This window comes from Osmerus mordax, chromosome 4 (genome assembly GCF_038355195.1).
Source record: "Osmerus mordax isolate fOsmMor3 chromosome 4, fOsmMor3.pri, whole genome shotgun sequence".
Lineage (NCBI taxonomy): Eukaryota > Metazoa > Chordata > Actinopteri > Osmeriformes > Osmeridae > Osmerus > Osmerus mordax.
The window spans coordinates 9,135,358-9,147,814 of NC_090053.1; the positions used below are offsets into that span (position 1 = coordinate 9,135,358).

At 41.6% G+C, this 12,457-nt stretch overlaps 1 protein-coding gene across 4 annotated transcripts in view; it reads right to left on the reverse strand.

The window, feature by feature from the left end:
- The window catches only part of LOC136942030 (GRAM domain-containing protein 4-like), a 33,440-nt gene extending 23,299 nt beyond the window's left edge, over window positions 1-10,141 (reverse strand). Inside the window, exons 1-4 of one of the 4 annotated variants that reach the window (XM_067234766.1) lie at window positions 9,878-10,141; window positions 3,842-4,049; window positions 1,486-1,560; window positions 526-646 (exon numbers count right to left, since the gene is read on the reverse strand). In XM_067234766.1, the coding sequence (XP_067090867.1) occupies window positions 526-646; window positions 1,486-1,560; window positions 3,842-4,049; window positions 9,878-9,906 (433 nt within the window). In that variant the 5' untranslated portion in view covers window positions 9,907-10,141. Of the gene's footprint in view, window positions 1-525; window positions 647-1,485; window positions 1,561-3,793; window positions 4,050-9,877 lie in introns of all 4 variants that reach the window. The other 3 variants (XM_067234765.1, XM_067234768.1, XM_067234767.1) reach the window with 3 other exon arrangements.
- Window positions 10,142-12,457: the final 2,316 nt, after the last annotated feature.

Sequence of the window (12,457 nt, forward strand, 5' to 3'; positions counted from 1 at the left end):
GCAGCGTGAATCGACAACAATTCCTCGACTACAGTTTTAGAATACCGTGCACTAATAACACGACTGTGCATCAGCCAGAGAAGTGGATATGAGACAGTCCGATCTAATCCCACAATCCCAACCCTCCACATCACCAGACACAAGGGGCCAGATGAGCTGCTCATCTCCTGGCCAAGCAGAGGCTCTGAGTGAGATTCATTAAATGTACACACACACACACAAGAGTGAGCTCACCCAGTTTTACACATTCTCTTAGAAGCAGCAACCTTTAAATGACTGAGTAACACACTAACACGGCCAACACACTGCTCTTATCATCTCAGGCTGGAGTTTCCCCTCACTGAAGGGAAAAGTTACCGTGTCCATCCGACACCCAAACTAATTCATGTTAACGGAGGCACCTTTGTGAAGCCGAAGCGCAATTTTAAACTTGGGTCAATAAACAACATGCACACAATTAATACACTATTTAACAACATTTCGTAGCCTTTAATCGCTAAAAGGAGCATTATATCCGGTACTCACGTAAGAAGTGCTTTTCTAGTAAGGCAATTTCTAGGTGGCCTTTAACTTCGTTGAGACGGTCGGCCTCCGTCCTCTGAAAGTCCTGGATGGCGGCGGCCATCGCAAGAGTCCCCGGACCAGCCTGATGCAAGGAGACACACACATACATAGACACACGCACACACACAGACAGTACACATGAGCAACAGTTCAAAGTGCTCATCATACAAACACTAAAATAAGGCATCACTAATAGAAATCTGAGAGAAAGAGAGAGAGAGCAAAGAAAGAGTGGAAGCTGACACAGAAACACCAACAAACAAACACAGAAATGACACAAACAGGCCCAAGCACATACAACACAACACCAACTAATAACAAGCTCCTACATGACCGCATATCCCCACACTCACGCACGAGTGTGGAAACGGAGAGAAATGCGGGCAGGCAGAGTGTGGTATCCTCCACTTCATCCAGACTTGTTTCCCAACACCAGGCAGCAGCCAAGCCCAAAAAACCTGCAGCATCCTAATCCTGTATTCTGACTGTCATCTGCACCGTGAAGCGGGGCATGAGGCGAGGAAAGGAAGGGAAGGATACAGAGAGAGGGGGGGGTGGGGAGAGATGGGAAGAGAGAGAGGGAGAGAGAAGCAGAAAGAAAGTGGGATAGGGTGGGATAGTTTCAGAGGGAAAGAAACAGAAACGAGAGAGAAAAGGGGAAAGATAGAGACAGAGAGAGGGTTCGAGACAAGTGATAACATTTGGATAACACAAAGATGCTAGCTGGCAGCAAGGTGGATGAAAGTGAGCCGAGCGTGAGAAAAAAAAAAGGATAAAACTGCTCAGAGAGGAGAGGAGGAGAGAATAAAAAAGAAAAGAACGCAAGGAGGAGGTGAGGAAAGGCGCAGGGAAGAAACCATCTGAATGGTTTAATGTTACTCTCTATAGAAAATCTCCCTTCAGCAGCCAGGACAGGGTTACCTCAGAGACAGTGATTGAGGGAACAACATCTGTGCCCTGAGCTGCAGTAACCTCCGCAGTGATGAGGAAAGGGAACTGGAGAGAAACAGACATCACAAGCCAAGCTCGGGTCACAAGGTCTCCGTTGCTAATGAGCAAAACTATGATCTCAGATAGCTGTGTTGTGTTGCTGTTACCGGCCTTGCGTTTTTTGTTTTTTTATTTGTGCTCTTTCAGGACACGTTTCCAAAAGCAAGGGGTGAACTGCGCATTCCGATTTCAATGGTGGCATTTGAAGACGAATAATTTAAAAACAAAAAATCTCATCTTGGATAGGCTACTACAATCATAACAAACAGTGGCATGCAGTACAACCCACAGACATACTTGATAAGATAAGGTAGGGGAGGGGTTTAGAACTGACCAGTTGCATAATAACAAATCCACATTATTTGACTGACTTTGTTAGTGTCAATTAGATATTCCCAATTAAAGCAAATTACATTTGTTATCCTACTATAAATTAGATTTGCTATCATTATAAATATGTGCGTCAAAGTTGTAAATAACAGAGTATGACTGTGATGATGGTAAATCCTGGTGGACAACTGGTGCTGGATGAAGACCTCATGAAGGACGGAAGTGAGAGCAACAGAGAACCAGAGAGACAACAGCACTAGACTATCGTTCTCTTGTTACTATGGGAACAAGATCAAAACAGGGCTCCACCCACCCACCCACCTACCCCCCAGAAAACAGAGAAACTGTTCTCGCACTGTCATAGATAGGAGCCTCAAACAATAGCCTCAAACTCGCTGAACTGGAATTGATCTTGGGTGTGTCTGAAGAGTTGCAACATTTCCCGTGTTAAAGATAAGAAATAGATGTAAAGCTGACAACCACCCGATAAAGAGTCTGTATTTCTCAAGCGTTCTGAGTAGGTCTCGGTACTTACGATGGTTTTCACCACTGTTCAAATTGGTTCCTTCTGAAACGACCATGTCGAAACCAACAATCATCTTAAATGAACCTGAACATGAACCCACACTGACTTGTAGGGTGAAGAAGGCTGGTGTGATACAGGTTGGTGTGAACAGTGACTGAACTGGAATAACCCCAGAACAGTCTACCACAGCTCGCCTTTCATCACGTGGCCTGGCTCCTTTAGCCCACATTGCACAACACTCAGAGCGACAGCTTACCAGATCTGAAACGGCTACTTCTCTGAAGAGGGGGTCTTAGGAGTCTTATAGTTTAACAGCAGCTACCCTGACATTAATAAATGTTAGTTCATGTTTCACTGCCCAGCTGGCTCTATCACTGTTTTCACTCAAAATGAATAATTGTAAAATATTTTACTATATAATTACTGATGTTCACTTGGAACTGGGTAAAAAAATAAAAAATAATACATAAAATATATATTTGGATGAGCTCTTATCCGCAAAGGGTGATTGAGTTGGTTGCAAAATCTGGGTATTTCACCACAGACTTCAGTGATAGTCAAGGACACACAGTATCCAGGGGGTGGTATTGACAAGACTTCCACTCGGTCAGGGGTAGGAATAATATGTTTTGAAAAGAGTCATAACATTTTTAGACAGCAGTTCAAGATCTACTTAAGCTCTTGGGCCGAACTGCTTATCAGTTAGGCAAGAGTACTGAATCTTAGCAATTTACAGTGGACAGATCTAAGCACCATTGAGGAGAAGACTAAAAAGAGAACACAGTTCAATAAATAAACAAACAAACAAACAGTTGTCCTGGGAACGTATCAAGAAGTGAGAACTGGTAAGGCTTTGGCAGACGTGTGTTCGGTCTAAGCTGCTGCATGGGAGCCAGTGACGCAGACAGCCGTTGGAGGTCTATCTCCTCATCCTCGTCTGAGAGGACTGGAGCAACAGGAAATAGCTTGAATAAACAGAAACGCAGAATATCAAAAGGAATGACGCTTTGGCGAAATTCCTCCAGATACAGGCCTGTCGGACCTCAGGAGTGAGTGGACTTTAATGAGGAAGGTTCTAGAAGGTTTGGAGTGAATTCTGCTTGGATGGTGTTAGAAATGAGGAGCTATAGGGAACGACAAGTACTGCAATTTGAGATGGAGATGGCTAAAATATTCCAGTTATTGTAAAAATTCTGGTTAGTTTGGCTTGAGATCATGCAGGGATCTATGAAGTTTCTCTTTGAGTTCTACCATGTTTAATGTAACAAGCGTGAATTTGCAATAGCTGCGACCATGTTCGAGCATGAATCATCCAACCAACCGAGCTACAGAGCTGGTAATGGCAGCTAAAAATGATAATTTAATCAAGAAAAAGTATCCTACTTGAGGTTCGGTTTGTGGGAGCTGGCTGCAAAGTGAGGCTGCACTCACAGGGTCTCTCAGCTCCTCCGCGTCCTTGCTGGAGGCCCGAGGCTTCATCACCACCTCATCGCTACATTCATTGTCGGACGTGTTGGGCGACTCGGCCAGATCCAGGAACTCGTCCCTACGCTGGCCTCGGAAACGGATTTTGTCCAAACGCTTTAGCATGGTTAACACAGTGTTCTTGGTCCTTATCTTAACATGATGTATGGCATCCCTGCAAAGACAGAAATAAAACAAGAGAACGCAATTAGGAAACACACAGTATAAAATCCGATGTGGTTTGTTTGAAGTTGGGGATTGCAGTGGATAGAGATAAGGAGAGAAAGTTAAGGAGAGAAAGTTGAGGATACCAGTTACTTGGAAAAAAAGAAATGTATTTCATATCATAAATTCAAGGCGAAAATTTTGAAATGTATGTGATCCTCATCTTAATGAGCAAGCAGTGAAACTTGAGATGTGAGTCTCTTCCATTATACAGCACATTCTAACACAGCCATGAGGAGTGAGGCCTCAGTGGCTTAATGACTCATCCAGAAACATTCAAAGCTGCATGACAGCACTCCTCTCCATCTCTAACAGGAGAAAATAAAACCCAGCACTCAACAATGAGATGCCAAACAGTGAACCTACTTGGAAATTAACTTGTGATAACAACTGTTCCACATCTACAGAGAATCCAAATTGATCGCAGTAACATTATTCAAGTAACATCAGGTTAAATAGCTTCATTTTCATCCCTAACAACCCTTACATTCCAGTAAACAATAAAAAAATAAAATCCATGACACCTACAAGACCCCAGCGGAAAGCTCAACAGCATTCTATTGTGAAAAGTCAGACACAACCAACCAAGCAAAACAGTGTTCCAACTCTTGTCAACTAAAGCTTTTAGTAGCCTAGTTTAGTAGGCAAATTGTTACCCAACAATACACTAGTAACTGGTCTACTGGAGCATACAACTTCATAAAAATAGCAAAAAGATCAGCGGACCCGGCAACATCCTACCTTGGTTTTTTGATGTTGAAACCCATGCTTTGTCTAAGACCAATATATCTGGCAATACATGCTGTCCAAGCTTGCTCTGACAGTGCAGTATAGACATAGTGGAATGTGCAAGGCTGACTTAGCTTGCTACTGGTGTGTGCGCGCGTGTTTTGGGAAGAGGGGGAGGGATGGAGGGAAAGGGTGGCAGGGGAGGAGATGGAGGGATGGAGAGGAGGGGTAGGGATGGGCGCTGCTCTTGGGGTTGGGCCGCCCCCGCCAAATGTTTTTTTCGGGCTGTATTTGGGTCAGCTAGCCAGCATGCTGGACAACCAGTTTGTGCCCCCATAGAGTGTTAGCAACAAGAGAGAGAGAGGTAGTGAAAGAAAGAGAGAAAAAGAGAGTGAAAGCGAGAGAATAAAGAGACAGAGAGAGAGACAGAGATAGAGATTAAGGCAGGAGAATTGGTAAGAAAAAAGGAACAAAGCCAGTGATGGAAGAGAGGGAAAATAAACGAGGGGAACAGGGTTTATTTAAAAGGAGGGGAAGAAAGAAAGGGAGAGAGAGAGAGACACGACATGGCAGACACGCACCACAGCTTCATGAAGAGGTCTGAAAGGCCATCTTTCATTAAGAGAGGGGATGAGAGGACAAGAGGATGAGGAGTTGCTCTCAGTTTGATGAGACATCAATGTTGCAGTGAAGGAAATCTTTTAATCTATTGTGATATTCTCCAATGCTTTCCTATGCCCTACCTACATTTACTTCTCAGGGTAACAATTGTTTTTTTTTTTTTCGATCTGTAGGTTAATTTAAGAAACTTCCATGTGTTGTATTTCCAACCCGCGGACACCTAAATAACGGCTTCATCACCTCATTGCGCTCCAAATAACAAATAGCTGATAATGAAAAATACAGTGACAGCCTCCAGAGAGAGAAACCTTGAATAACCCCTTAGATATAAAAGGTAGAAACATTTCGAAAGTATATATATATAATCTATAATTTATTTGAAACTGAAATGTAAAAAAGTATATTTGATCGTCTCACACTAAAGGCCATCTTGTGTGGTTGCTCCTATAGAACTCTTCTCCTTGCATGACAAGGTAAACACAACAATCATCATCTCCAGCAAACATGGGGGAGGGCTTGTGGTAGGCTACAGAACAAGGGTCCTCAGGGTTCCTTGTTGATGAAGAGCAGATTTGACCAGAAATGTCTTCCACTACTTAGGTTCAATCTTCACAAATACGACTTTACTGTTTGAATCAATTCCCAACAATGTGCTAAAAGCTTTGGTTGCTTTGTAATTGCTTGCCTACCTACATGCCATCACATCCACTTATACCGTACTGTAGCTTTTGAGCTTCATGTCTGTGTCCCCATCTGTCCTGTGTAAAGAACGCTGATGCTGTATTTACATTTACATTTATTCATTTAGCAGACGCTTTTATCCAAAGCGACTTCCAAGAGAGAGCTTTACAAAGTGCATAGGTCACTGATCATAACAACGAGATAGCCAAAAAAACATCGCGAGTAGCCAAAACATGAAGCACACATTGTGAACAACCAAAGTAAGTGCCAAAGGGAAGAACCATAAGAGCATGTAGTTAAACAAGTTACAATTAAACAACATGAACCGCTATAAGTGCAAGTGTACCTGTGGAAAAAAGCAAGCAACAGTAATAAAAACAATATATGAAGGATTGTATGAAGGACTTGACGGATAGTAATAGATAGGTAGTAATAGATATGGCACTAAGTCCATTCATATTCCAAGGCAGAGCACAGATAAACAAATCATATCAACAGTGTCTTAATACCCTGGCAATTGAGAAGCTTGAGCAGAGTAAGGCTGAAGGCATGAATAAAGTAGAGCCTGAACAGTCTTTTAGCTGAAATTCAAGGATAGTCCAGGATATCTTTGACAATGTTTGTTTTGTGCTGCTCCTGACGTTCCTGCAACATGAGCTCTCTCTCCTCTCTCTTCATTTAATGTATGTATGGATAATAATTAGCAAGCACTATGAAAAAAACACATCTATTTCACCTAATGTTGAAAGTTAAGCTACCATCACTTTGTATCAGCCCAATTTACTGGATCTGGTGACAGCCTCGGGATAGGAGTGAAAATGAACACGTTTGTGACTGTCCTTTTCAACAGGGCCACTGCCTCTAGGCTACCAGACCAATCTGTCCTTGAGCACAAAAGACCAGCGAAGTTAACATCTGTTATGTGAGTTCTGGGACCACAAGAAGCCTCCAGGGTGCTGTTCTTGCAGAGACAGGGACGGAGGGGACAGCGGAGTGGTAATGATGCCTTGGCCGTGATGCTGTACTGTGGCAGTCCATCAAATTACCAAGAGAGGGGCTGCCCTGTGGGTGGGTCGTCAATCAAGCAAGATAACTCCTTTACCTGTGGACTTTGAATAGCCCACACCACACAAATATTGGTCTGATACCATTTGCACTCTCACACACTCACATACACACACACACACACAACTCCCAGACAGCAGAACACCTGTTTGTGCAGTCCAGTCACACACACGCACACACCCTATGTAAGTATTCAAACACACGCATCAGGGAGCTTACTCCCTCCATTACGTTAACCAAACCCAAAGTGTGCATGTGCTCGCAAACCTGTTTGCTCAGTTAACACAAACACACCTTTTTAAGAGACACATGACTATTCGCACCAGGGGACCAATAGGTGACATTTGACAAAGTCTCAGCCATGATACTGTGACAAAATCATGAGCAGTGTATACATGTGTGTGTGTGTGTGTGTGTGTGTGTGTGTGTGTGTGTGTGTGTGTGTGTGTGTGTGTGTGTGTGTGTGTGTGTGTGTGTGTGTGTGTGTGTGTGTGTATGCGCAAGTGAGTGTGTGTGCACGTGCAACCAAGCAATCTAAGCAACTGGAAGAAAATCTCACACAACCACAAAAGTAGGTTCTAAATGGAGGGACAAAGTGCTACATTAGAGTAACACACATCATCCATACAAATCGTATTCCAAGATGTCGCCTAAGACCAAGGTTATCTGTACCGAGAACAATTACGGTGCAACACACAAACAGGCACTCCCACTATTCAAGGTACAGGAAATCAATGAACCAGTAAATATTTATGAGCCAAGGTGGTGTGGATGTGCTGTAAAGAAAGACTCGCTGTGGCCCTCCACATAGTTATAAGGTGATTAAACTGAAATGGACCAACAGCGAACACAACTGTAGGGTTTTCAGTGTGATTTGGAAAAATTTTGTTCAGTTGAGTCATAACCAGATTACAATAAATCATTTTGTAGGAAATATTACCGACTGTATCATTAACTGGGCAGATAATAAAGCTAAATATGTATTTATTATTAAGAGATAAATAAAGAGATGTTTAGTGGGTGAAACTCTGGACATGATAGAACTGTGGCCAACTTTTACCACAACACCAAGTAAATAAAAGGTTCTATCAATCAGAAGGAATGGAATGAGTGTGCCAAAGCCTGCAACTTCATCCTTATTAGAAGAAGCTATTTGATGACTGTCTAATGTATTAGGGTAAGGTTTTACATTGATTTAGTCTGCTTTACTGTCCAGTTTGCATGGTTATCTTAGAAACTTTTATGTATTTTAAGATTTCTTTACTATGTAACTGTCTCATAACTCGTACCTAGTGTGGTCCTCAACACTATAATTATTGTTAGTCATAGTGCTAATTGTGATAAATAGGTTCTTATTTTGCACCCACTCACTTCCATCTTGTCAGTTGTGACACAAACAAATAATCTATCCAACCACTAGTCCCCACCAGTAGTAGTATCCACCATTTATTCTCCCATGTATCCATCCATCCATCAGACAGTTGGGTTGCAGGTGTTCAGCGGCCAGCCACTCAGGTTGTGTGAGATGACGGTTGTGGTGTGGGTTTGGTCTGACAGTGAGCTGAGGTAGTGAGTCTCTGGTGTGCAGAACAGGAAGCACACAGCCTCTCTGCCTTGTCTGCACAGACGGTCTCAGAAAAACACTGACTGTGTACACAGTCAGTGTTTGTGTGTGTGTGTGTATGTGTGTATGTGTGTGGGTGTGCACTAAGATATCTAAGACCCCCACCTCCCAGAAACACACACACACACGTTAAAACGGACAGCATTCAGCTGGGGATTGATTAGGGTGGGGCACACACTTGCCAAGACAAACACCCCTTAATGGACTGTTGAAATACAACTAACTGATCACACAGACCTGACACACTTTTACAATGTTCTTTTTCATGACAGAATTATACGCTGGCAATGCATAGGCCAGACAGATTAATGTATGATCTACTGAGACAGTTGAACGCAACAACAAAAATCGTCATTGATTTGTTAAGCCTCAAATAAGCATACGGTTTAACAACCCATGTGAGGTTTCAATCGAGCTAGTGTCAAGCTACATCATTGACAGGCATAAGCACATGACACTGGCCACCGAACATCAGGAAGTAGACTTCACTGATGTTTAATTTGAAAAGACGTGGTACTGCGTGATGCGTGACAAAGAAGCCAACCAAAGCCAACCAAATTGTCATAAATCATTTAAATCAACGGCACAGTCCTACACGAGTATGCAACATGGCTAGTCAATTTCGTCAACTTGCATCACTTATATCAGAAACACTTTCTTACACCATGCTGTCAAGAAAACGCGGATATGCTTTCTATTTTCTGAAAGACTAGCCCTTTGAACCGACTCCCGAGACTGAGCGCCCTAGCCAGCAAGCGACTGTTGCATTGTTAGCTCTAATGTACAATAATCCAAAGACATGCCTTGTGTCCACTTACACGTAAACAAAACGCTATCATGGGAAGCGTGTTCTCGCTATACTCGCAAATTTGAACCATTTAGAGAATTTCTTATGCTCGGTTAATAGGTAGGTAATTTAATATGCCAATATTACGTAAACAGCACCGAATCACACAATTAGGACGATATGTCACTTCATTTTGGTAACACGTTTTACGCGTGTTGCTCATTTGCCAATAGGGATTCAATGACAAGGACCCCTTTAGAAAGTTTCTTACCCAGAACGAAATTGGTAACCAAGTTTCATCAACGCAGAGGTTATTCCAACGCTTGCCCTTTCCCACCTGCCAATGTATTGCAATGAAATCCCCCGATGGTCCGCCCCGCTCACGCCCAAGTACAAACATTGGACAAAAAATCCCTTTATGCCAAAGGGTGGGAGAAAAAAACTACAACATTCAAAGTAATGCTCCTCCGTTACGTCTCACGATGTGGCTAAAGATAAACAAAAGTACCCTACCCACACGTCATGTTCACTTTGAATTATCTGTTGTTCCTAAACAGTGTGAGGCACTCGCTTCATCTAAACCAGGAAATTTCGTCAATGTCAGCGCCACGCTCTTAAAGGAGACGTTGGTTGTTCAATAAACAATTTATCTGGACACACGCTATTTACATGCACCTGTTTTTAGATTATGTGTTGTTTTAAAGAGTATAGTAGCCTTTGATTGCATATCGTTAAAATATTCTAGGTTTGTTAAATATTTTGATTTCAAATAATCTATAACGCATGTCTATGTTTTACTTAATTACGTAATCCTTTCACTCCAAAAACACAAAGCAAGCAGGAGTTCAGCTAACGCTCCATTCGTGAATGTTGAAAGTGTATGGTAAAGCAGAAATTTGAACAAAACCCTTAAGTGCAATTACTCCTACCCTGCAGAACCAGAAGATGTCGCTCCATAACCACATTCAGTCCTGCTTGCACCTTGCACTCAAGAACATTTAATCTTTCCCACACTGAAACAGAGACGAAAACTTAGTTCGACTACTTGCACAAAAATGGGATGCTCTGATAAATCTGGATTGTTCCAAGTAACATGCTTTCAAAATCCCTTCTATCTATCACAAAATGCCACTTACATCCTTGGTTCATTTGTGATTTCTTTACTTATAATCAGATTTTCAAGAACTAATTCCCTGTGTGCGCATGTACAGATCTCACTGCAGGTCCCACAAGTAGTGAACATCATAGCCTTCTATAAGACTTTAGTTTCAAGATCTAGACAACGTTCAAACAGGTGGTCAGAAAAACAATACCAAACAATACATGGACACAGGAGACAAAGGAGCGTAAGTGCGTTTTATCAGGTTTTACAGGAGAGCCCAGACAAGTATTGCCCAATATCTCACTTTTACTGTTAAGCTTTTCAGTTGTCTTTTAATTAGAACCTTTTTACCATCATATTTAGTTGTGTCCTTTCAGCACTGAAAACATCTCACTGAGCTTTCTGTTAATACCTGGCTACAAGCTCTCGATATATTCCACTAGAGGGAGTTGTGCGTTAAGCAATTTTTAGATACACAACACTTATTCCTTTTTTAGTTTGTGTTGGTAACAGCAGTTGTACTTGTAGTAATAGTAAATACTGGCCTTCCCTCATGTTTTCAAACTATATTATAGCATCTTTTGATTTTTTGTGAAATGTGTTCATTTAGCAGATGCTTTTATCGAAGCATCAAAGAGACGTAGGCCTTCATATCTAAGATAATATACTAACAATGTAACTTTAATTCAAACTATTCTAATAATACTACACTACTTTCTGTCAGAATACTATTATTCTTTGTTCTAGTTTTGTTTGCATGAGTAATTTCTGAGATATCCATTCACTTGTTAGATTTACATTTTAGTCATTTAGCAGACGCTCTTATCCAGAGCGACTTACAGTAAGTACAGGGACATTCCCCCCAAGGCAAGTAGGGTGAAGTGCCTTGCCCAAGGACACAACGTAATTTGACACGGCCGGGAATCGAACTGGAAACCTTCAGATTACTAGCCCGATTCCGTAACCGCTCAGCCACCTGACTCCTTGAATTAAATAGTACCAAAAATTAACAGACATAATGGTGTGTACTTTGTAATGTTTATATTGTGAAAGTGCATTTACATTTGATATTTTATTCATTTAGCAGACACTTTTTTCAAAGCATACAACTAGTGCAATTAAAAAGTTCACCAGACAATCAAGGATAAGATGTACATGGCTATAGCAGTATTTTGGTGGTTAGTGGCAAGGAACAGTGTGTGGAGTTTGCCAAGCACAGTGTAAAAATAACAATAACAGATGAAAAAAACAAGAGATGAAAAGTGTTTTGTTTGATTCTGCAAAGCAAACTGATTTTTTTCCTAATTCCTCGGTTCACCAGTATCACACTGACTCAAACGAATAAAGGGACTAGTAGAAAAAAAGCTTTGAAGAACAAAAAAAGGATTGCACCTGTCTGGTTCCAAACCTGGGACTCATGGATTACATGTCAAGTGCTTTTACACCACTAACCAGGAACAGTGTGCGGCTTTTATTGCTCTAGCGCACACACATAGTTTTCTTTGTCAACATGAAAATGGCCATTGAACTGAATGTATTCACATAGGTTTCCACAATTCTAACCAAAATACAGGCCCTACATATTCTTACATGGTGTATACTTTACATATATGTAATAAGAACGGCCCCCAAAAGTATACTGTGAATGCAGATGCTACGAACATAAACATGCGGTATCAACATTTGCATAAACATACTGTACACATTCTTGATCCTAAAATTCCATCATAGATACTTGATACCAATCTA